This window comes from Lithobates pipiens, unplaced genomic scaffold, assembly GCF_037356315.1.
Source record: "Lithobates pipiens isolate NorthernLeopardFrog02 unplaced genomic scaffold, aLitPip1_a1.2 Scaffold_16, whole genome shotgun sequence".
NCBI classification, from domain to species: Eukaryota; Metazoa; Chordata; class Amphibia; order Anura; family Ranidae; genus Lithobates; species Lithobates pipiens.
The window spans coordinates 377048778-377074867 of record NW_027507748.1 but is presented as its reverse complement, the minus strand read 5'-3'; the positions used below and the strand labels follow the sequence as shown (position 1 = coordinate 377074867).

Genomic DNA, 26090 nt, shown 5'->3' with positions numbered 1-26090 from the left:
TGATCCTTCTTCCCAAGCTCCTTTATTTATTTTGGCACGCCCCGCTGCATGTACCGCCTCGTATGTTTCGCGATATGGAGTCCATCCTCAATTCGTTCATTTGGGGCTCCTCCAGGCACAAATTATCCTGGCGGACTCTCAAATGCCCACCTCATTTGGGTGGCGCTGCACTACCCGATCTCGAAACATACTACCTGGCTTCCCAGCTCTCCCACCTCCATTACCTCAACACGCACGACAAACTGAGATATTCCCTTTTGATCTGCACGTCGGCGACGGATGTGATTGCGCACCCCTTCCAGATTCTCTTTTGTAGACACAGGGGCCTGTCCCGCCTCGGGCCTGGGCGTGCTATGCTCGCCCACCACAGTCGGGTTTGGCGGACGTCACAACTGAGATCTGGAGCCCCCTCCCTGCATGCACATACACCCCTTTGGGACAACCCTGACTTACCCGAACTGCTGCGAGTGCCGGATTATAAGGTGTGGATATGCAGGGGGGTTATTTACCTGTCTCATCTTTATTCTACCCTTGGGGTTAAGACATTCCAGGCGCTCAAGGACGAGTTTGGCCTTCCTAACCACGCTTTTTTTCGCTACTTGCAGGTCCGTCACGCACTACGGACACAGTTTGGGAATTCGCCCCCGGTTTTGACCCGCACGTCCTTAGCTAGCCTGTCCCTTGGGGACGACTCCCGTAAACTTATCTCCACTATTTACACGCACCTCCTTACTCCGGGGGCCACGGCTCATGCTTATGATCTCAAACCGAAGTGGGAGGCGGATGTGGGTGATATGGAGGATGAACTATGGGGTGAGGCCCTGGCGGTGTCAACTGAGGTATCTCCCAAATTATCTGATAGGCTGACCCACCTTTACATTCTCCACCGCTCCTATGTTACCCCTAGACGCTTGACTAAATATAAACCTGACTTTAGCCCTCTATGTCCTAGGTGTGGTGATGCTTCCAGCACGTTTTTTCATCTTATATGGACCTGTCCCCCCATCCTACGATACTGGGCACAGATAGTCGCATTTCTGCATGATCATATGGGCTCCCCTCTCACACTATGCCCCCGCCAGTGTATCCTCGGTCTTCTCCCCCTCCGGGACGAAGACAAATATCTTAAGACTTTTTTACAGGAGACTCTCTTTGCTGCTCGGATGCAGATAGCTAGATTGTGGCTCCGTCCTGATCCCCCGACGGTCCAGCAGTGGATGAGAGCTGTCAATTTGACCTTATCATACAAAAAAACTATCTACTCTAATCGGGGATGCCCTCTGAAATTTCATAAGATCTGGGACAGGTGGTTAGAGAGCCCTCATAGCTGTGTGGACTAGGGTAGTGCGGCCGTGATGGCGCTGTGGTCCTGGGTCTCGCTGCAGTGATCACCCGAGGGGGCCAGAGAATTTTTTAGAATTTTTATTGGTAACATGTATAGGCAATCTACTGTTTATCCTGTATATCTCAAGGTTGTATGTCAGACATGGATTTCGCTCATTTTCCCTTCACTTTTTTTTTTTGTGTGACTTGTGGTGCCTGTTGCACCGGTTCCTATGTGTGTATATATGCTGTATTCTGTTTCTATATGCTCAATAAACCTTATTTTGGTTAAAAAAAAAAAAGAAATACAGAGAAAAGGATTTTACGGTGAGTACAAAAAAAATCCTATTTTCTCTTATGTTCACCGACTGACACAGATCCTTTCTTAGACTATTGGGACGTCCCCAAGCAGTGCCAAACAAAAAGGTGGGAAAACAGCATAAAAACTTCACCCACAATGGCATGTGGGAACACGCATAAAAACTTTACCCACAAAACAGTGTGTGGGAATAACCATGAACTTTTTTACCCACAAAAAAAACAGTGCTCCTCAATCTGGGAGTCATTACCTCCAAACCGCCTCAGAACTTGCGGTAACAAATGCAACAGTGCATTTCTTAAAAGGTACTGTGTTTTTACCAAAAAACAGGAAAAAAAAATGTAATTGCAATTACACGGCTGCCTGCAAAACTTTGCGGCCAAAACAAGCATCAGCCGATGCACCGACATCTACCTTGTAGAATTTTGTGAAGGTGTGGACAGATCACCAAGTCGCCGCTTTACACACTTGAGCGACAGACGCTTGATGTCGGAAAGGCCCAAGACGTTCCAATTGTCCTGGTGGAGTGGCCGTGACCAGAAAGGCCGTGACCAGAACCTGCTCCTTCAAGTCGTAGGCCTGTACTACAATCTGTCTGATCCACCTGGAAACGGTGGCCGACGAGACCGCCATTCCATTCCTTTTTTCGGACCAGCCACTGAAACAAACAAGGAGTCGGACTTCCGAAAGGGAGCCGTAGCAGACAAATACACCCTCAGAGCCTGAACCACGTCCAGGGAATGGAGGGCCACCTCCTTAGGATGTGTCGGTTTAGGACACAGATGGTAACACAATGTCTTCATTGATGTGGAGTGCCAAAACGCAGAGAAGAAGGTTGCAGACGCAACACCACCTTATCCCTGTGGATAACCAAATAGGGCGACTTGCAAGACAAGGCCGCCAGTTCCAAAACCCTCCTGGCCGAAGTAATGGCCCCTAGAAAGACCAGACAAAGTAATTGAGGGCTTTTAGGTTCAAAATTGGCCGTACCCCTTCCTTTTTGGGGACTACAGATTTCAGTAGAACCCCCGGAAGCATTCCAACTCCGGAACAGGTACTATCACCCCGCGACTCAGCAGGTACCTTACCGCCCACAATAGGGTCTCCCAGCAAGCCGGGAGCACGGGTATGCTGAAAGGGAAGAATCTGTATTGTGGCCAAGAGAGGAACTCTATCTTGTAGCCTGAGGAAATCAGATCACAGACCCATTGGTCGGACAGCCGAGAAGCCCACCCCACCGGGCTGCAAACTCCCGAAGGGGACCCCCCCACCCCCGTGTTGCGGGCGGGGGAAAACCTTCATGCGGTAGCACTTTTGCTCGCAAGCTTGTTAGGCTTGCGGTTCCAGGGACGCTTTTGTCCTTCAGAAGTCGTCCTGATGGGCTGGGGAAGCTTAGCCAAAGCCCTGGGTGGACGAAAAAAACGTTTGCGAGCCGAAAAGGAGGGTCCTTGCCTACGGCGTGGCTCCTTAGCCTTCCTGGCCTGTGGGAGAAGCGTACTCTTACCACCTGGCATTTTTAACGATGTCATCTAATGAGGCTCCAAAGAGCCGTTTGCCATGGAAGGGTAGATCCGTCAGGGCTTTTTTAGATGCCTGGTCAGCCGACCACCATTTTAGCCACATTTTAGCCAAATCAGGCACCTCAGCACCATTGCTGACACTTAAGCCCTGGATAACAGAGGAAGGGTATCCAGGGATGCGCCACAAACATACTTAAGGCCTTGCACTAACTGGTCTGCTAGTTCCACGCAGACAGGGGAAGCCTGTTGCTCTCCCAATTCGCAGTGCAAAAGTTTTGCCCACTCAGTAAGTGTTTGTAACACAAGTGCGGATGCCAGTACTGGTTGCATTGCTGACCCCACAACCGTAAACCAGGAACGAGCCACTGCCTCGGCCTTCCTTTCCGTGGGGTCTTTAAAAGCAAGAGTCCACTCTACCGGGATCGTGGTTACTTTGTTTAACCTAGATACTGGGGGGTCCACAGCCGAAGGCGCCGACCACTTTTTGAGAAGGTTTTCCTCAAAGGTGTAACACACTGCCATGTACTTGGGGACCGAAAAGGTCCGTTGCGGTCGACCTCATTCCTTGTATATGAACTTATCGAAATAAGTCAAATACGGGAACACCTTAGGTGTACAGGCTGGCTTAGGAATCTGCTGGCTCCTGAAATTTCAGGGTATCGCGCACAGCTGTGATAAGTGCTCCAACAAGCGATTTGTCGCGCACGGACCCGGAGTCTGCGTGAGAGCTCTCCCCGGAGGACAGGGGCCGTTTTTTTACCACCTTTGCGCCCACGCACAGCCTCCATCTTGGCAACTAATGAAGGACCGCCGACAAAGCATTCTGAGGCACTGCACTGTCTGCAGGCGAACCGGTTGCAATTGCCTGGATTCTCGGGGGAAGAAACACCAGCTTCTGAAGCCGTGTTGACCCTACCCTGTCTGCCACCTGTTGGGGACTTAGGACAGTGATGGTGCCACCCTCCTAACTGCTGCTGGCTGAGGGGCTCCTCCCGCAGGACTCACAACCCTGACAGAGTTCTGCACAGTCTAGCTAGGTGTCCTGTGTCAGCTCCCAGATGCATAGGAGATCAAACTGTGCTGTGCTGAGCTGTTCTGAATAGCGCTGAAGCTGAAAACCATGTTCAGGCTTCAACAAAATGGCCACAGAGCATCCAGTATAAAGGACATAATCACAGGGAAAATGGCCTCTGGACTACAGGAAAATGGAGACAGAGATATCCAGAGTAGCCCCCCCAGGTGAAAGCCCAGACCCCCCCCCCCCCGAGGAGCCCCTGTCTATGGCACACACACCACTCAGCAGCCCATGCAGCATCCCCCACAGGGAAAGGGGGGGGGGAGGGAAGATAGGGACAGGGAGAGAAAAGGGAGGTGAGGGACCCCCGAATCGACCGCCTAGGGAATGCCCAGCTGCTCGGCCCCACGAGGCAGGGATAGCTGTACTTACCAGTCCTGAAGAACTGGGAGAAATTCCATCACAGACCCACTCTCCGATCAGTACAGGGTGGCTGCTGGCCCAGCCCACTGTGGCGCAGACATCAGTAGCCCGGTCATATGTGTGCCCTGGGGCATTACGCCCACCAGCCTCCCCTGGAGCTGGGGGCATGTCGTGGCTGACCCAGCGCAGAGCTCTGGTCTGCACACACTCGCTGGCCAGGCTGGGGAGACTACAAGGATAAGGGTATCCAGCCTGTCACTCAGCCAGTTGTTGATAGCAGATCACAGGATCTTTAATCTTGTGCAAAAAGCAAAAACTTCTGCAGAAAAATCCACATACCGATGGGCCTGCAGGGTTCCTAGGTCCTTCTACTTCACTAGGCAGAAAAAAAAACTGAGGCTGCAGTAACAGGCTGAAGGGTTGTTACCTAAGGGACCGCCCCTTGGGCGGAACTTGAAAGTTCTAGTTTTATTATAACATGTTAACATGTTCTGTCTAGTGGCGTAACAACCCAATGGTCTAAGAAAGGCTGGGTCACACACGGGTCCCAGAGACAGCGCGGACCATTCCTATTGCGCTGAGCGACTCGCACATGAGCAGTAGGGAACCAGGAAGTGAAGCCGCAACGATTCCCTTTCTGATTCCCTCACCTAGAATGGCGGCGGCAGCAGCCGAGAGCTGAGCGATCGATCGGCCTCCGCTGCCGACATCGCTGGACCCTGGGACAGGTGAGTGTCCATTTATTAAAAGTCAGCAGCTGTAGTATTTATAGCTGCTGGCTTTTAATGTTTTTTTTTTCCAGTGAAATCCCTCTTTAACTATTATTTGTAGCAAAGAGCTTGATGGATCACTGTTGACTGCAAATATATTTAGGAAATAGCTTCTGCCCCCTTTGCCCACTGCCATGCTTATTTATTCAGCATTAGGCTGAATATATTGCATTGTAATTGTACTGTCTGCCCTTATGTTGTGAAGCACTGTGTAAATTGTTGGCACTATATAGATTCTGTATAAATAATAAATATTATTATATCAGTATTAGCCATTTTTACTATTGCATGGCGCAATCAGAAGCATGGGAAGGTCCACTATCTTAATGCGTCTGAAATTAAAGAGACAAACAAGATATTTGGGGGGCACACCCTAAAAAAAAATGCATGTTCTGAAATTAAAGAGACACTAAGGCTCCATTGCAAACTGGACTTAAAAAATGCCAGTTCCTTTGGCAGAAAGAAAGCACTCTCACAGGGCTTTTTTTCAGCAGGAACATGGGGGGAACGCAGTTCTGGCACCTCCAGAACTGAATGGTAAGGGTTGCTGGAGGGTCTATTGATGCTAGCTGCTGGAGAATTTATTGTTGCTGGAGGGGATCTATTTTTACGGTGGATGCTAGCTGCTGGGGAGGTCTTCCGTTGCTCGTGGGGGATCTATTGTTGCTGGGGGGGTCTTATGTTGCAAGGGGGTCAATCATTGCTGGGAGTGATCCACTGTTGAGGGAGGGGTCTTTGTTGCTGGCCGCTGAAGGGTCTATTGATGCTGGCTGTTGGGAATCCATTGTTGCTGTGGGGATCTATTATGGCTGGGGTGTCTATTGTTGCTAGATATACAGTATTTCACTGCCTCTCTTGTTATCATTAACAAATTCCATACAGGATCCTTAGCACCACAACAATATATTTGGTTCTCTAGTCTCTAAAAGGATTGGTACTGGGAGGTGGGTAAGGGGTGGACCCAAGCAATGGTTCTCAGAGGTGGGTAGGGGGAGTCAAATGGTGACTTAGAAGAGAGGAGTTCCTGCATCTATTACTGAAAAAAAAAAAAAAAACCTCCATGTCCATATACATGTACACACGTTTAGTTTAAGTTTTTTTCCTGGCAGAAAACGCCAATAAAAAGACACAAGCCAGAAGGTTTTTCTTTTTTCTGCCTCCAAACATTGAACTTATATATGAACTTAAAATATGACTCTAAACATCCTAAGGTGTATGGACACATAGGATAACATTGCGCTGGTTCTACAGGCAAACATAGTTTTAAGCCAGCATGCACGGACCCGTATATCTCTGGTGTTCCAAAATAGTCAAGAAGCTGAAAAGAGCTCTGACCCAGCAGCATCCACTCATAATGGATAAAATTGGCTTATAGTGATCATATACTTTTAGATACTAATCATAACTTACCAAGTAGTTTTACCAAATTCTGCCCCACCACAGCTTATAATAGGTGCACAGTCTTAGTGTATTAAATAATTAAGCTATAAATAAAAAAAGTCTTGAGTGCAATACTAATTAAACAGTAACCCGTTTTTTTAATCAAGTTAAAAGGGATTGTAAAGGCAGAAGGTTTTTTTATACTAATGCATTCTATACATTAAGATAAAAAAAAAAAAACTGTGTGCAGCAGCCCTCTCAGCCCCCCCCCCCTCAATACTCCCCTAAGCCCCATCTCTATAAAGTGATGTCCATAATTCCTTGGCTGTCTGGGACATTCCCTCCTGATTGGCTTGGACATGGTGTTCCTACTGTTGTCAAAGTCAATTAGCCAATCAGGAGAGAGAGGGGGCGGACCACAGCTCTGTGTCTGAGTGGACGCATGGAGCTGCAGAATGGCTCGGTGCCCCCATAGCAAGCTGCTTGCTGTGGGGGCACTAGACAGGAAGGGGGGGAGGGGGCAGGAGCACAGAGGAGGGACCCAGGAAGAGGAGGATCAAGGCTGCCCTGTGCAAATCCACTGTGCAGTGCAGGCAAGTATGACATGTTTGCTATAAAAAAAAAAACAGACTTTACAATCACTTTGATCTTTATTCCACGCTTTGCACGGCTCTTCTTCCAGCTGTTTTCTGTTTATGCACCATTGTACTACATGCAGATGCACATCACCAACTGATGACGTGGGCCAACAACTGCTTAAAGTATAGCTAAAGGCAAAAGTGGAGAGGGATTGGAACATCGGTCAGTTTGCGCTGCTGTTTGTGCCCCCCTTAAAGAGATTCACCTTCTCTATTTGTCTTGTTTACCATTATCATTGAAAATGAAAGTAAAAAAATCCCAAATTTTGGGTTGTCCTCAGACAAGTAACAACGGGGAAATCTTCCAATGGGGACACTAGAACTGGTGACCTGGGGAGTCCCAAGGAATTCCCTTAATTTGTAGGGATTTCCCCTCTTGTTTGAAAAAGAAAAAAAATTGAAACAAAATCTTTGCAATGTGACAATAATGGCGGGGGGGGGGGGGGGGGGGGATCTGACAGGGGTTATAACCCTCTCTTACTCTATCCAAAATGAAAAAAAATATGTTTTGCCTATAGTTCTACTGTATGCTTAGTCTATAATACATGTAGGCAGCAGAGTGACAATGCTGCATGTGCATAAGTATACAGTCAGTGAATGCTAGGCCAAGCAATGGAAAGACCTCTAGGTTAAAGTAAACACACAGCCTGGAAGTGGAAGTAAACCCATCCATAAAACAATTCCAGCACGTGCTGTACTTTTCTTTTTACGGGGTTTTAAAAAAAGGAGTTTAGCTATGCTTAAGCACCATAAATTCCGCATGCAGCTTACCTTGCCTTCAGCTGCAGATGAAGCCATCTTCCGCAGGTTCTCCTGCTCTTTCTGATCTGTGGCATATTGTGCAAGTTCATACAGAACATTGGTGCGGGGAGGATTGGTAATATCCAGATAGTAAGTGAGAGCTGTGCGGTATGTGGTAGGACAAGGGAAAGGATGCTTCTTGTTGGATTCCTCTGTAAAAAAAAAGAATGGTATATTCAGCTATTCATTACGGGTAGCGATATACAGAACTTATCTCTTGCGTAATACAACTAATTTGACTTGCTGGTAATTCCTCTATTTGGAATCTTACATAACATTCTTACAGTGGTTGTAAACCTTCCACCTTTTTTAAAAATCAAACAAACATGTCTATACTTACCTGCACAGAGCAGCCCTGATCTTCCTCTTCTGGAGTCCCCCACCAGCTCTCCAGACTTCCTCTTAATCTGGTGCCCCCACGGAAAGCCGCTTTCCCTAGGGGTACCCATGCAGGCTCGATCGCGAGTCCCGCTGCTGCATCCATTGCCACAGGCAGCGGGACTAGGCCCTGCCCCCGTGTCACAGGATTTGATTGACAGCAGCTGGAGCCAATGCACATCGCTGGATCAAATTGGGCTCCAATGTGCTTGCCCGGCGGCCGCTATGTTCGCTGGGCACCAGCGATCACTTGTGAAAGAGCAGGAGCAGGGATCTGTGTGTGTAAAGAGAGGAGACAGATCGTGTGTTCCTAGTATATAGGAAAACCGATCAGTCTCCTCCCCCAGTCAGTCCCATCCCCACACAATAAGGGAACACAATTTATCCCTTGATCACCCCCTAGTGTTAACCCCTTCCCTGCCAGTGACATTTACACAGTAATCAGTTCATATTTATAGCTCTGATCGCTGTATAAATGTCAATGGTTTCAAAAAAGTGTCAAAAGTGTCCAAGTTGTCCACCGCAATGTTGCAGTCATGATAAAAAAATTAGCAGATCTCCGTCACTACTAATAAATCAATAACCTATTTTGTAGGCGCTATAACTTTTGTGCAAACCAATCAATATGCGCTTATTGAGTTTTTTTTTTTACCAAAACTATGTATAAAATACATATCGGCCTAAACTGAGGAAAATTTTTTTTATTTTAAACTGGGATATTTACTATAGCAAAAAGTTACATTTTTGCTCTTTTTTGTTTATAGTGCAAAAAATAAAAACTGCAGATATGATCAAAAGAAAGTTCTATTTGTGGAGAAATAAGGACGTTAATTTTGTTTGGCTACAGCGTCACATGACCTCGCAATTGTCAGTTAAAGCGACGCAGTGCCGTATTGCAAAAAAATGGCCCAGCCAGGGAGGGGGTAAATTCTTCCGGGGCTGAAGTGGTTAAGAACCCCATTTAAATGACTGTGTAAATTGTAAAGATCTTGGAATGTCAACGTGTCTTTCATTTTAATGTACAATATAGCATACTACTCACCATTAAATTAAATAAAACACATCTGTACCCTTCTTAGGTCAGAACAGGGCACATTGCATGACACTATTTATCAGAGAGTTGTGTCACTCTTTACTGCTTACACAGCAAATTGTATGAGCACAGGGACAAAGTTTACCTGAAATGCACAAATGCTTGGAAGAACTTACCATCCAGATTGTTCAAAGATATGACAGTGTCAAGGTCTGCGCTCAGAATCTCTCCCAGCTTGTTGACTATAGAGGAGTCATTTGCTGGATAAACTGCAACGTGATCACCTGACTCATACCTACAGAAATTAAAAAGAAAAGAAGGACAAAAAAGGTCACTAGAAAGAAAATGTAATTTATAGGTAAGGGATTTTACTTTATAAAAATAAAGCTGCAGAATGGCAGATCACACAGAAAATGTAGGGATAACAGATAAAAGGACATAATACTGCTCAATTTAATTATACCCCAAACCCAGCCAAAATGTTTTCCAATTAAAATGAGCAGGGAAGGGTTCTCTACCAGGTGTTCTGGACATTTTAGTTCCTAATGGGGAAATTTCCCCTCACTTCTTTTCAGGAATGCAAGTGATAAAATGCCGTCAGAGGCAAAATACATTTACAGTAGACAGTAAGGAAGAGGTAAAACTTCTGCTAATATATGAATTGGCATTGGTGCTTTCTTGTCCCAGTGACACTGGCAACAACCATTTCTTCTAAGGGCATTTCAGACAGGAAGTGAGGAGGCATCTAGCAACGGCCTAGATGTTAGATGTCCTATTTGAACACATTTAGTAAAAAGGTTTAGATTTCCTTAGTTGAATTGTTGCATGCCCTAATGAGTAGTTGTTGAAAAGTTTTTTTTTAATAGTTCATACTCGCCAATGTTAACCATAATTGATATTAAGTGATCCATTTACTTTTTTTAGATTTAACAAAAACTATGCAATGCAAATGTCTACCTAAACAAATAATTTGACTGACATGAAATAAAGCAGATACTCGCATTCTATTGGTGTTGCTAGAGCCAAAAGAGATTGCATTATGTGTTGCCAGCTTAAGAATAATTACATCCTTCACCTACTGTAAACAGCTTCTGTCTATAACTGCATGACCACATTTTTTTGGGGTTAAATAAATGACTTGTTCATTTTAACAGCTGGGTAAGCAGGGTGTAAATATAGATAATAAAAAATAACAGATGGCAGAATACCTTATCTTTGATCCATTTATATCCAGCTCAAGGTGCATCAAGTGGCGCTCTCCCCCCTGGTTTAGCTTACGGTTTGCGGTTACGTCAGCCAGGTATGGATTTTTAGCATCAAATGGTCTGCAGGGTACAGAAAATTATCACACACGGTATATTTCCCCATGTACTGCAATAGCAGATTTTAGCTTTTATGGCTGGAATCGCACTGTTGCAGTAAGTTAATGTGCGTTAATCAGTCTTTCAAAGCAGTGCAGTCATTTGAATCAGCTGCCTAATGCACTAAAAGGGTGCATCCACTATTTTTGTAATGCAGCCCATCACAGCACACGGTAATGTGTTTCGCCAGGTGCACTGGAGTACCATTAAGGATTAAGGGCACTGCATTACCACAAAGCAATAGTGTAAACCTGGCCTTAGACATACGGACAGGCATGCAGAGTCCAGTGTTGCCAAGCCAAAAACAAGCTACTGCTCTGGAATAATTAGACAACTTTTTCTATTGTGATTCATCAGGCAGGAAAAAAAAAAAAAGTGAGCTTCACTTACGGTTTCTGTGTTTCATAGCTCTTAAGACGGCCCATTTCTCCTGTGTAGACTTTGTTCATATTCTCATCAGTGTGCACCACTAGTTCATACTGACGAATGCTGCAAGAATATTAAAAACATATATGGTCACTGAATGCAATACTTCTACCAGAGGTAAAAGACATTAAGAGATTCAATATCTGTCCGGTTAATTTGAACATTTCTTCCTACTGGTACATTAGTTGCTGACTCAAGCCGCTTTCTTAAGTGTAGCTATAAAATACTTTTTAGTATATGCCGTATGATAAAAGTTACTTAAAGTGGAGTTCCCACAAAAAAAAAAAATTTTTTTTAAAAGTCAGCAGCTACAAATACTGCAGCTGCTGACTTTTAATAATCGGACACTTGCCTATCCCAGGGTCCAGTGATGCGGGGGATCAAAGCCCCGCTAGTCTCCCCCTCCGGTCGGCGGCGCCGGCATTTTAACTGTAAGCACCCATTGCGCATGAGTGAGCCGCGCCACGAATGGCCGTGCAACCACGTGTCCCAGATGATTGCCTAGAGGGAAGGGGAGAGCTGATCTCCCTTCCTGTGCTGAGGGAAGGGACGTCAGGAGCCCAGGAGCTGGAGGAGGCAGATTATAGAGGGACCCCCTAGCAACAGGCATTAAAGAGGTGAGTAAAAAATAAAATTCTCCAAATGTTTTTTTTTTTTTCATGCACATTAACGATTTTTTTTGGATGGAACTCCACTTTAACTAAATACTTTTTCTAAGAAGTGACCTAATAGAACAGTAATGAAATCTGTGTTAAGTCACAGGTGTCAACTGTCTGACTACTAATTATTTATCACAGAAGCTACTAAATAAGGTGTGGAAGTTTTGTTTAAAATCTGGAACACAAGGGCCAAATATCGGCCAGTTCAACAGATACAGGCCGATATTGACACAGTGTGTACAGCAGCCTGTCTGAGAGAAGACGGTCTAATGAACGACTTCTGTCAAATGATCATGCTGGAAAACCAGCATCCGATCAGCCAATGGCTGCAAGTGCTGATTAGTGTCTTCTGTTAGAATACAATAGCTTAGCAGAAGATAACGCCACACCAACATCGCTTAGTTAGTACCACGACCTCTCAGTTTTTTTTTCCCGTTCAGCCCGCTGGGTTGAAACAAAAAAAAAAAAAAAAAAAACTTCATGTGTATACCTAGCATTAACAAGGTCACTGAATTGAACAAGAATTTAAATTACAACATACCTGGTCTCATCGCCAGTAGCTTCCACACCAAAGTGTTCACATACTGCAGGCCAAAACTGCTCACGCCATGTGATAAAATCCTCTTCCAAGCTGAGCAACAAAGGGAACAGTTAGGCCAAATAAAAATAAACTGCATTGAGTGTTTTTATTTTTTTATTTATTATCTGATCAATACATTCATATCTTCCATCTGCTCGCCAATCTCTTCTACTTACTTGCCATCATCATCTCCCATGCCCAGCTCAAAGATTTTCTCGGCTCCCAACTCCTCTAACCGTTTGTCCACATATTTGCCCATAGCATTAAAGTGCTCATATGTCTTGTTACCCAGACCAAACACCTTAACAAAACAACAAGAAAATATTCTGAAGACATTTAAATAATAGTTGGTTACATGTTCATGTTAATTCAACTTCCAGCGACCTGTTAATTCATAAATTATTGTGTATGTGTAAATGTATGTTGCTCTATATGCATGCATGCATGCATGATGTAGAAGCAGTGGGCATATTTGCAAGAAGGAGGCACACAATTTACTTGAAAATAGGCGACTTCTAATAGTAAATAGATCCAAAATTAATCCTGATATACCATATTGGTAATACATATAGAACTATTAATAAAGTTTAACATTCACAGTAAGGAATAAACTGCAATTATTAATTTAGCACTTACAGCAAACTTAAGACCGGAAAGATCAACATCTGCTTCTTGTAACCAGTCATAAAAATCCTGAGCATTGTCTGTAGGGTCCCCTTCACCATAGGTGGCCATGCAGAATACGGCAAGGGAGTTTTCTATTTCGGTAAGACGGCTCAGATCAGCCTACAGAATGGCAATATGTTGATTATATATAAAACTTAAAATAACATACAAAATTATACATGGTAAAACTATATACCTAGAGATACACTCACTGTGTGAATGTATCTCTATCTACACACACACACACACACACATATACATACATACATACATATATATATATATATATATATATATATATATATATATATATATATATACACACACATACATACACATACATACATATACAACTACACAAACACAGTATACACACACACACCACTTTAATACCAAGCAACCTAAACATTAACTTTTATAAAATAGCACCCCATGTGATCATTTGCCAGCACTGTACAACAGATGGTTGGGCACACAGCAAGTTTGTATTTTCAATATAACAGCCCTATTTGCATGAGTTAGGATATTGGATTCCTGGGACCCTTAAAAGCATGAAAAACTCATCCACTAATGCTATAATGCTAATGGCACTTCTCGCATTTCACAAGTTAAAATGCTGTCAGTGACAAATGGGACTGTCTCTCTAGACTGCCTCTCATTGTCTAGTTACCTTTCTCATGGTAAAGAAGGCAGTCAGAGTGATGGCAGTAGAAGAAGCCTGGTATTAATTATGCCGGTTCCTTGCATGCATAGTCCTGTTTTCCTCATGAGGAATGCCCTAATTGATTAAATATGCGGCGAGTGACAAAATAAAAATCTCTACACAAAGGGCTCTACAGTTGCTAAGTTCTAGCAAAGGACACAATAGTGATCATGATTTGAAAGAACACATAAAGAACACAAGCTACAAAACGCATCAGTACTCAACTGATATTTAGGATAGAATATAATAGTCTGTTTTATTTAATAACATGAAAAATAGAACAGCAACCACCAAATACAACACACACACAGATGGGATAACAATACAACACCAAGTACATTTTGACATATTTAAACTCATGTAACATTAGCTAGTCACTTATACTTTTTACAATTATAATGAGATTTGAAATCAAGTTCCCCATGCTAAACAGATACAATCATTGCCATCTCCATGTGATGACACTAAATTAGAGACTTTGCTACATAGACATTAGTTCACCTCAGAACAGCTTCTACCCATGCAAGGTAATTAGGATACAAGTGGCTCAAAAAATCTCTGGGTAAGAGGTCAGAACCATGTCAAATGAAAGATAAATGCACCTGCAATCTTAGAGCTGCACGATTCTGGCTAAAATGAGAATCACAATTTTTTTGCTTAGAAGAAGATAGATCATGATTCTCTCGTGATTCTCGTGGAGTAACATCATCTTTCACAAAAAAAAAAAATTGGGCTAACTTTACGGTTTCATAATTTTTTTTTTAATTCATTGAAGTGTATTTTTTCCCCAAAAAAATGCATTTGAAAGACCGCCGGGCAAATACAGTGTGCAATAAAATATTGCAGCAATTGCCATTTTATTCCCTAGGGTCTCTGCTAAAATATATATATATATATATATATATATATATATATATATATATATATATATATATATATATATATGTATGTATATGGGTTCCAAGTAATTTTCTAGCAAAAAATATTGATTTTAACTTAAGAAAGAAGAGTCAGAAAAAGATTTTGACTTTAAGTGGTTAAACTTCCTGCATTTACACAAACTTGGCAGACTGCCCAGATTATTTACACAGAAATTCTATCTAAGAAGGAAGCTTAGTTACAATGTTGCAAGTTAAAAACTTAACAGAGTGCCTGGATGCTCTCTTTTGACAGCTGAGTGAGCAGATAGTTTCTCCACTTGTTTATATGAAAGAATCAGTAACCTCTGCAAGAGGGATCTTGGGGGGTGAATCGAGATCCCGATTAATTGTGGAGCTCTAACCTGCATGCATGCTTTGTTTGCCTGTCCACACAGGCCTAACTTAGGCTGGATTCACAACTAGGCATTTTTAGCGCTTTTTGCAGAATTGTACTACAGTCCATTTACCATGGTTTCCTATGGAACACGTTCTGTTGCGCAAATCTGCAAAATGCGCTAAAAATGCATAGGTGTGAATCCAGCCTTAGAGTCTGCTGACACACACACACACACACGTGAAACCCACAAGCATGTTTCCCACCCAGCCTTCTGGATGCAAGGAGCTCTTCAAGGCAGATACACATTGACTAGCGTTTACCCACATACTCTCTATACCCATTTATTAGAATAACAGATGCCAGGAATTGTAGTTATAGCACAGGAATGATCACCAGAAGGGCTCATCCCGATGAAACGTCCCTCTTGCAAAGATATAGCTTCTGTAACGGGGACCCAGAGTTTGCGGCATAATGGACCATGAAGTCTGTAAATTGTATTCTCTCAAAGTGTTACTAAACCCAGGACCCTGCATTCCCTATATCTGGTCTCCTACAGTACACAGAACATGGAAATGCAATAGTTTTAGTAAATATAAACTATGCTAAATACCTTTTCTCATCAGCAGTTAGAGCAGTCTTGTGACATCTATCAGTGTCTGGTTAAAGCTTGTAGGAGGAGTTTTCATTCTACTCTGACTGTCCTATAAGGCTGCAGGACCCCCAACTCTGTCTGGACAGTGCTGATTGGCCCTGTGCTAATCACATGCACCCTCCCAAGAAAAAAAAAATATCTATAGCAATACACACCAAACTGAGCACATGCACTTTGCCCACAGGGCTCTGTTCTATCAGGAGATGATGTACTGCAGACGGTGGAAGAAGGGAAGGATCAGAGAAGACAGGATCAAACCGCCTTTTACACAATGTAGAGAATTAACCCCTTAGGCTACAAAGAATATAACAGGCATGCTTTACTGCATATACAGACTAATTTTGATCCAACATGATTTTATGTCTTCGGGGTACTAATACTTTTTAAGGACCAAGGATTTGCCAGGGAGGGATCTTGAGTGTTAAAAAAATTTAAATAAGAAAATAAATCTCTTTCCAAATCCCATCAGAATTGAACGTACGTTTGATTTCTGTACATTTTTATTAAAGTCTATGGGGTCAAAGACAAACTGGAATCACATCAAAGTAGTACAGGAACCGTTTCCGTTTCCAAAACCGCTCCATGCAGAGTCAGATTGATGTGAACGAACACTGTAACCCTGTAATGCGATTCTGTGTGCAAAGTCACATCAGAAATAGCACCAGGTGTGAGCATTTATACATTTTAATTTTGTAGTCAGAGTGGTGGTGGTTGCTGTATGTGTCGGAGACTTTCAGTGTCCAGGGGTGCCCCCTTTCCCCTGGTCTTTTTGCATTGGTAATGAAGCCCTTGGCAATTGCATTGACTCCCCCCCCCCCCCAGAATCCAGGGCATTAAGGTAGGCACCCTAACTGAAACCACAGCACTTTATGCGGACAACTTCTGTTCTGTTTGTCAGTGACGCCAGACCTTCTCTACAGGCTGCGTTGGCACTCTTAGACAGATTCACATTGGTCTCTGGGCTCAGGGTCAACTGGCCTAAATCCAAAATACTCCCATTGCACTCCCATCCTATCCCCGAACAAGCTGACCCCACCACCCCCCTCCAATGGGTGTCCCGAATCAAATACTTAGGACTACAGATTACTAACTCAGTGTCTGACATCAATCATCTCAATGTTTTCCCGCTGCTTGTTATAATGACCAAGAAGTTTCAGGCCTGGAAAAACCTCCCTCTGTCTCTCATTGGGAAGATAAACTTGATAGAAATGAAAATTCGACCCCTTCTATTGTACAACCTTAGGAACTCCCCGGTTTGGATCCCCAAGTCCATCTTTAAATCAATAGATGCCATGATCTCCTTTTTGTGGCAGGGAGAAATCCCCAGTCTCAAATTAGCAATACTAAACCAGCCTTGGGGGGAGGGGGCCTTGTGGTTCCTAACTTCCACAAATACTTCCTGGCTGGACAGTTGACGGTGGCCCACCGCTGGCTGACTACTCCTGATGATGCCTCTGTATCCCTGGAAGCGGCCTGTGTGGGCTCCTATGAGGCACTGTCTCATTTGGTATACAGGGGTCTAAAAGCCCCATACCCACCGACATCCTCCATGCACTCAGTGACGAAGGCATGGGTCTTGGCCCAGGGAGGGCGAACGCCTAACCCAACCAGACTTTCTCTTAAAACCTTGCTGTGGAGGAACCCCAATTTAACCCACTTCTTCAGTTACCTGGATCCAGTGGTATGGACCAAATATGGTATTAAAATCTTGCTCCACATTGTATCAAACAGTACTTTATTGTCATTTGATGAATTAAAACTAAAATATTATTTGCCAAACTCACATTTCTTCAGGTACATTCAATTGAGTCATGCTTTTTGCTAACAATTTGGTAGGGAGCTCCTTGACCTAGAGCTACTGACCCGCAGTGAATCACTGCAAAAAACAGTTTCTTGCTTATATAAAGATTTATTCCATGAAACAACCCCCTTTGGGGCCTTGCAGGAGAGCTTGGAAGGCCATAGCCCCCAGAACTGGACAGAGACGATTGGGACGATATGTGGGGGACTGCATTCCAGTATTTAGTATCTAGCAGAGGTAGATTGATCCACTACAAGTTCTTACACAGAACCTACCTCACCCTGGCTAGACTGGCAAAGATGTTTAGAACCCAGCACTCCCTGTGCTGGAGATGCGCTGCACCCTTAGCTAATTTTATGCATATTTTCTGGGAATGTCCATCAATTAAAGCTTATTGGCAAGCCATATAAGATAGGTCACTTCAATCTCTATCTCTGTGTCCACTGAGGTGTCTCTTCTATACTTAGTGGAGCCTCTGGCAAGTCGGACCCCTCTTATCCTGTTGCTGTTTTATGCTAAAAAGCGCATTATCCTTTCATGGAAGAGCTCTGTCACCGACTCTTTGGAGTCTTGGAAAACATTGGTCAACAAGGAAGTACCCATTTACAAGGCTACATACTTGAGCAGAGGGGCTCTGAACAAATTTGAGGTTCGGGGGGGGGGGGGGGGGGGTGGATGGCTTTCATGGACATGGCATCAGATTAATCACACTAGAACATAGACCAGGATCCTTGGTAGGCATAGTAACTCGGAGAGGAGATTGTCTTGAAGGTCTACAAATTAGTAAGTTGTTGAAGAACTGGCACACTGCATATTTGGGGATGGGCAACTCTCCTTAATTGAACCATGTCACTAGGGGGCAGGGGGGGGCAGTGGAGGGGGAGAACGTCGCCACTCCATGGAGGATATCTGCTAGATCATATGGGAAGTTGCAGAACTGTATCCTTGTGTTATGGTAGACTGCCTGCGGCTGGAGGTAGGAATGTTCGTGTACCTATCTGGGCAAATTTAGGCGGGATAAATCACAAGTTTATGTGATACCTTTTATGTTGTACTGTTTTCTGTACCAGTAAGTTTGTGGCCGGTTGTTGCCCACAACGTGTGGCTTGCTATAACATGTATTGTATAAAACTAAATAAAAAAAGAATTTTTAAAAAACAAGTGTGATTAACTGTACTTTTGTCTCAGCCAGATTCATGGTTTCTGACACTGCAATACGGAGCATAAATAAGACTGCCAATAGCACTGAACATATGGGCAGCAGCTACCTGCATGTAACTTTTCTGCTGTAAGCCCCAGTGTATTAAAGCCTTAGAATGACATACATTCACTTTAGGAAACTGAATGGTAAGATTACTTTACAAATTAAAGCACAATCCAAGAACAGCAATTTCCAATTAAAATATAAAATTCCAGAATGCACAGGTTAGGTAGTGTAAAAGTGTTTCTATAGTTTTAAATGGCTGCATTTATATATCTAAATATAACCTATTGGGGAGTGGCCGAGATGTGAGCTCTGCTTCCACATTGACCCTTTTATTATCCTAACTTTGGCTGGGTCACTATAGCTGTGCTCACATACAGTGGGGACCGGTTTCCTGCGGTGTACTTAACAGACGTCCTCCTACCATCTCCCAGCAAGCCAAAACCCATCCACACCCCCAGTGGGTTCTTCCTGCAGCGGCCATCTTGGAGACTCTGACTGTATGTAGAAGAAGGTCAGTGGGCATGCAGAAAGCCCCAGGGGATGATCATGGCAGATATCCCACACAGCCATCACCACCAGTGAAGAACCACCTACAGCAAAGATAGACTTGCTTTCCATGTATGGTAAAGAAACTACCTTGAAAAGTTTAGATCACGCTTGACTAAAAGGAAAGGTCGCATCCTCCAGGTGGAAGATATTGTTAAAGCTGACTCAACTGAACTGTGAGTTCTGCAATGTCAAGTAAAAGTCCTACAAGAAAAATCAACAGATACTGAAAACAGGCTCAGCTGCAACAATTTCGGGCAGAGGGGCCTTAACCCGCTGAGACCCTTCTAATTACCTTAATGGGCCTTGGCAATATTCCACCGACCTTTATGGTAGAGAGCGCACTTATTTTTTTTGTTATATAATTTTCATTTAGTTTACTTTTGACATTACAACAAAGGGAACATAAAAGGGGGGGGGGGGGGGGGGAGGAAAAAGAGAAAAAAAAAAGGGGGGGTGGGAGAATGAGGATACAGCTGTCATGGTCCTAATGAAAACAATAGTAGAAACAGTGAGACATATCAACATATTATATTAACAGGGGTACCTCCCTTGTCTTAGACTTTCTGGCCATGTGGGCAAACCTCCCACCTAAATACGATGAGAGTGGGGAGATCCCAATCACAGCTAAGTCAATAGGTAATGCATACATAGCTCAAAGTGCATTTGTAACATATCTTGAGATACCATGAATTAGGTAACCGCTCAGATTTCAATAGAAAAAATGAAAATGAAAATGTACCAAAAAAAAAGGTACAAAAAAAATTCTCACCTGGTTCGTTGGCTGATTAGACGCAACCTATGTAAGGCTGTCAACCCTTGGGTGTTGGTTCGTTTGGACAAGTCTCTGAAAAGAAGGATCTGCCAAGGCCAATAAAGCAATGTCTAAAGCCCAATACACACTATCAGATTTTCTGCTGATTTTAGCCTACAGATTTACCAAAATCATAATATGAGCTGAAACCTTAGGAGTTTCAATTTGTATGCAATCAGGCAGGCCCTTCCACTACATGGTTTTGGGAAATCTGAAGACAAATCAGCAGAAAATCTGATAGTGTGTATGGGGCTTAAGCGAAATGAAACTGGGATTGTGTCATGTACGTGGTCTTTCCAGGCTGCCCAGGTAAGTTTAAATCGTTCTTAAGTGTCTTCTGCCAGTCTAGTCCTCAGCCTCCATGACCTCCCTTCACTTTCCCAACCCATTCAAGCTCGCTTGGAATGCACAGGCTTTTCCGGTGTACTTGTTTGAGGAAATTAGCGGCATTGAGGAGGTGGGGGGAGAGCACTGCATTTTGGTGAGGTTGGGAGATCTATGCCCAGGACCAACCGATATGCGCTTACTGACCATCTTGTTCACCCATCTGAGAACCCACACAGAGTACCCAGCGTGGGAATGCTCAAGTCATTAAAAGGGACCCTGCACACATCCTGTGCACTAGGATGGCTGTGTGCCCCCCCCCCCCCCAGCGGGGTGACCACAGCCTCAACAGTTGTAAGTTCATTTTGACCTTTTTTCCTTCTATTGTGGAACCATTGCATCCTTGTTTCTAATTCAATCTCTTACACTATAAGGGCTCTCCCGTCTCCGTCTTCTTTTTTGGTGGAAACTGAGCTTTACCAGAAACCCCTGACCAAATCCTCCATATAGTTCAGTCTACGACTTACCACCACATCCCAGACCCTAATGAGACATCCAACTCCCGTGACCTACTATGGGATGCCCTCAAGGCATACATTCAATGAAAATATAAATCACTGCAGAAAGTGATTAGATCAGAACAGGCATCTCCCACTCAACATCTGTACGAAGCAGAAGACATTTGGGCTGAGGCATATGCCTCCTATCCTATAATTATGAATGTTAGCCAAAAAGATGTTACATTTATACGTGGCTGAAATGATTAGAACTGACCATTATATACAGGAATTCTTTGAAAATGGAGATAAAAATTGCAAGTTACATTGCCATGCTTTCACAAAATGGCAGACCTCTTACTGTTGTCTCCGATCTTATATCGAAGAACCTCAGCCCCCCCCCCCCCAAGACATACTAACGGAAACACATGCGCTGGGGTGCCTAAAGCATCACCTATGGAAACTTTAGGGTACCGAAATTTGTCACGGTTTCAGACGCACACAATTTTAACATTTGACATGCTGGGTATCTACTTTTAGATTTTACCAAAACATTGGGTAATATATTGCATTTGTGCATCATAAAATTAACATTAGTGTATTTTTTTACCGAAATGTTGTGCTTGATAAACTGCTGCACAAAGTCTGTGTGATAACAAAATCTGGAACCACTGCCATTTTATTATTCAGGGTCTCTGCTTTCAGAAAATACATTTCAGGGGGAGTAAATATGAAGCCGAAAAAGATTTTTTAAATATGTGGGGGAAGAAAAAAAAAAAAGGTCATGGCAGTGAAAGGGTTTAGGCAGAGCTACAGGAGTATTAAATATATATTTTAGGCAAAATAAGGTGTACTCAAAAGATTTAGGGCAACTTAATGGTCTAGCACAGTGGTCACCAAACTGCGACCCGGGGGATACGGCCCTTTGTATGCTTTTATCTGGCCTTACGGGCACTATGTCATCCACTGATACCAACAATGGGGCATTATGTTTTTTTCCACTGACATCAGGACCTTTTCTACACGTATTGGCCATAGTCCACCCCCCCAAAAGTCTTAAGGACAGAAACTGGCCCTGTGTTTAAAAAGTTTGGAGACCCCTGGTCTAGTGGTTCCAGTTTTTAATGGTCACATTTTAGACACACTTCCTAAACATCATTATAAATATACATTATGTTCTCAGATTGATAGACTGGCAGTGACGGAAATGCTGTTCAGCACTACTAATCAAGAAATCGTGGCTACATTAGTAATGATTGTAACTTGCAAACACACCACACAGTGCTTGGGTAAGGGATACGCAACTCACCATTTCAAACTCTTCAGGGTCAGCCGCCATACCACGCATGCCATAACGGTGAGCATCTTTTGCAAGTCGATTGGCAAATTCCTCTCCTGTTCCCGTTTGAGACCCATAAAATACAACTATGTTTTTTCCCTACATACAAAGAGGGGAAAAAAAAAGTTCTATTAGTATTTGAAGTACACTGAATCCATATGGTACAGGCAACAAAGTCAAACACTACACCCCCATGTTAAGAGGGCTTTTTTTTCAGCATGACTGACATAAATCTGCACTCTTATCAAACATGCTCTTCTCATAGGTTCAGCCTATTGATTTTAACAGCGGATTGCTGTTTTTTGCCGAACAACTAATTCTCTCTAAATGGACTGCCGCAACCACTTCCCTATCCGAACCATAATGGTTAATAATATCCTTTAATGTTCTTGTACCTTTCGTGCAAATAAAACCAGGTGATCCTGTCATAATTGCACTTTGTGCTGTATGAAGACAATGGTTTTTTTCAGAGACAAGTGTAGCAATTATGATACAGTGCCTTTGCATGGTGCCATAACCCTCTAGGTTACCCACAAAAGTACTGCAGGCTTAACACCGCAGCCTGCATTTTTGTTTTTTTATGAATGGGTTGCGAAATGTAGGCTGCGGTGTAGAACCTACAGTACCTCACGGAATTCTCTGCTTAACAGCAGAAAAAAAAAATCTGTGATTGAAAGAGAGCTGTTCAAATAACTTAGCCAAGGCACGTGGCCGTATTGAGGGTGTATCATGTAACAGGGTGCAAATAAGACCTTTCCCATCCCCAAAACCAGACCCCTGCTGTGACAGCATGTGTGTGTTCTTGTTCCCGCACCCACTGTCACTTTTGGCAGCACAGCTGTGTTTGGGGCTCTGCACACACAACCGCTTCATTCATTCACACAAATCTGTGAATGAATAAACTATGAGTCCCATCTGCCACTGTGGCAAGCAAACTTGTACTTCTCAAAAAGGTATACAAGTGCCCACCACACTCCTATTCAAACACTTCCTCCAGCTTTCCAATGGAAAGCTTATAACCTTGGTACAGACATCAAGCAGGAGCAAGAATCTGCAAGAGCTTGGCATTGCAGCTGCGATCCACTGAACATGGGTGCAATGCTCTGCAAAATGTACAAAAATTTACATTTTTCTCCTACAAATATATGTGCCTTTATTATTTTTCTGCAAAAGGTGGACTTAGCTTTTAAGAATAATTTCTCTCTCGCTATCTCCTAACATTAGTTCCAACAAGTTCGGTCATATGTGTGTTTGACCAAACTTAATTGCGAGGTCACACGCTCTAAGGTGACCTGCCATTGCCTGAGGGTGGGGAGTACCTGAGTGTGGACACTGCAACATGTTATTTTGACGTTTTTGACGTTTTTATGAAGTCACCATTATACTTTTAATAAGGACTATATACAGATTATGTTGAACTGATCAGCGTTTGATTAGAACGTCACTGTTATATGCACTATAGCACTTTATGATTCGCGTTTGTGCCATCATATATTTAACTTTTATTAGTTTTCTTGTTATTCATTTCATCTGTGGAATGGGACACTTGACACAGAATTTATAATCACAGCACTCAAAAAACTCCAGTTTTGGAATATATTTTAATTTTTGTTAGTTTAACACAGTTTTTTATTATTATTATTATCATCATCAAGTAGGCACTTTAAATGTATTTGTTGGAACTAATGTTAGCGCAGCACAGTAGTTTTCTATTTGTATTCTTTTCACATGACTTTATGGGACGTGATCACTGCTAGCAGTTGTCGATCATTATTACTTGTCTAGTATATATTTTTTTTTATATATTTTGTCACTTTTAAAATGGGTAGCTCGCAAGGTCCTTATAGTTTGTTTTAACTTCTCTCTCACTGTTCAGGCCCTTACTAAAGCACCACACAAATGTAAAATTATGTGTTAATAACACACATTTTATATCCTTTGGGCACATTTCAATACACAAAATAAATAGAATGCAAAAAGGTAATCATTCCCATTATTTTTAACATTTCTTGCTTATAACTGACCTACAGGCAAACAGCAGACTGATAAATTCAGTTAAGTGATTTTTATTTTTTTGTTGCAGAAGCCTGTAAAGCATTGCACCAGCGATCAGCTGATGCCATGCAGAGCTGCCGGTTTATCTGCTTGGAAGCCGATACATTCTGACAGGAAGACTCAATGAACTACAGTAGTTCATTGAGAACTACGAGCGGATAGCCACAAAGGATGTCAGGGCTTGTAGTTCATTTATACACAGGGCTTTGTGTATGAATGACACGGGCGTGTAGGCGAAACCCCACACGATCGCGCATTTTTTAAAAAGTGACGGCTAGTACAGGCAACTTCTCCTCATACTGCTGCCACAGGGAAAATGCGTAGCAGGCGGCGGCTGCAGCATTGAGAACATGTTACACGTTCCACCCTAAAAACAGGTGGAACATGTAACATGTTCCCAAAGGTGAATTTATTCTTTTAAAGTCGCTAAATACAGCAAAACAAAAAGGTGCGCAAAGTCTTCCAGTTCATTTTCTTGAAAACATGGGTAGATAATCCTATGTCCTCCCAGCATGCAAACATTTTCTAATAAGCATGTGGCTATGGAAGGAAAAAAACAAAAAACAAACTGCCCCCTTTGATTGTATGCATCTGTTATGTATTTTGCCAATTTAAACTGAAAGTGGTTGTAAAGTCAGAAGGTTTTTATCTTAATATGGTCTATGCATTAAGATAAAAAGCCTTCTGTATGCAACAACCCCAAATACCCCAACAACCCCCCCCCCCCAAATACTTGAGCCCCATCTAGATCCAGCAATGTTACAGGAGTGTCTTGGCTGCCTGGGACTCCCCTTCTCATTGGCAGGGACAGCAACGAGGCGCCATTGGCTCCCGCTGCTGTCAAAGTCAGCCAGCCAATGATGAGAGAAAGGGGGTGGGGCAGGGCCATGGCTCTGTGTCTGAATGGACACAGGGAGCGGTGACTCAGCTCGGGTGCCCCCATAGGGACCAGAGAAGAGGAGGATCTAGGCTGCTCTGTGCAAATCCACTGCTAGTTATTGTGGTCTCCCTTAGACTAATGCATCTTATGCATGTGTCATATCTGGCAAATTTTTGTGAAAGATGGAAATAATTGTAATAGACACCACCTACTACAGTGATCACTGCTAGCTTCCAGGGCCCCTGCCAAGCAGCCAGCCTGCTGTGTGAGAACACAGGTGGTCGCTTGTTTGACACGGGCAACATTCAGAAATATTTGGTATTTTTCTTTATAAACGCAAAGCGTTCTTTACCTGAATGAGGTGGAGATGCAGAGCAGTGACACCATCTATCTTGTCCAATAAAACAACACTTTGCATTTATTAAAAATCGCAACGTCTTCTCTGAAAGGTGCCCATACTGAGGAAGCAAACTCCTGTGTTCACCAAGTAGCCGGACAGCTGCTGAGTCTGGGAACCAGAAGCCAGCAGAAACCACTGTAGTAGCCGTGCCCAGAGTTGCTGTAAGAAATCATGGGGCCCCGTACAGCCAACTTGACAGGGACCTCTCCCCAAACATCAAAACAATATTTACACTAAAATCTTTATTAGCAAACACAAACATAACAATACTTCCAACATTCCTGCTTAATCTAAAAATTAAAAGTTAATAAATAAGGTTCTGT

At 43.3% G+C, this 26090-nt stretch overlaps 1 protein-coding gene across 4 annotated transcripts in view; it reads right to left on the bottom strand.

Moving 5' to 3' along the window:
• POR (cytochrome p450 oxidoreductase) overlaps positions 1-26090 on the bottom strand; it is a 203311-nt gene that overhangs the window by 26374 nt on the left and 150847 nt on the right. For all 4 annotated transcript variants that reach the window (XM_077482182.1, XM_077482183.1, XM_077482181.1 and 1 more), the window contains 8 exons: positions 22403-22531; positions 13263-13412; positions 12803-12927; positions 12588-12677; positions 11352-11450; positions 10809-10925; positions 9777-9895; positions 8160-8341 (listed from right to left, as the gene is read on the bottom strand). In XM_077482182.1, coding sequence (XP_077338308.1) covers positions 8160-8341; positions 9777-9895; positions 10809-10925; positions 11352-11450; positions 12588-12677; positions 12803-12927; positions 13263-13412; positions 22403-22531 — 1011 coding nt within the window. The remainder of the gene's footprint in view (positions 1-8159; positions 8342-9776; positions 9896-10808; positions 10926-11351; positions 11451-12587; positions 12678-12802; positions 12928-13262; positions 13413-22402; positions 22532-26090) is intronic.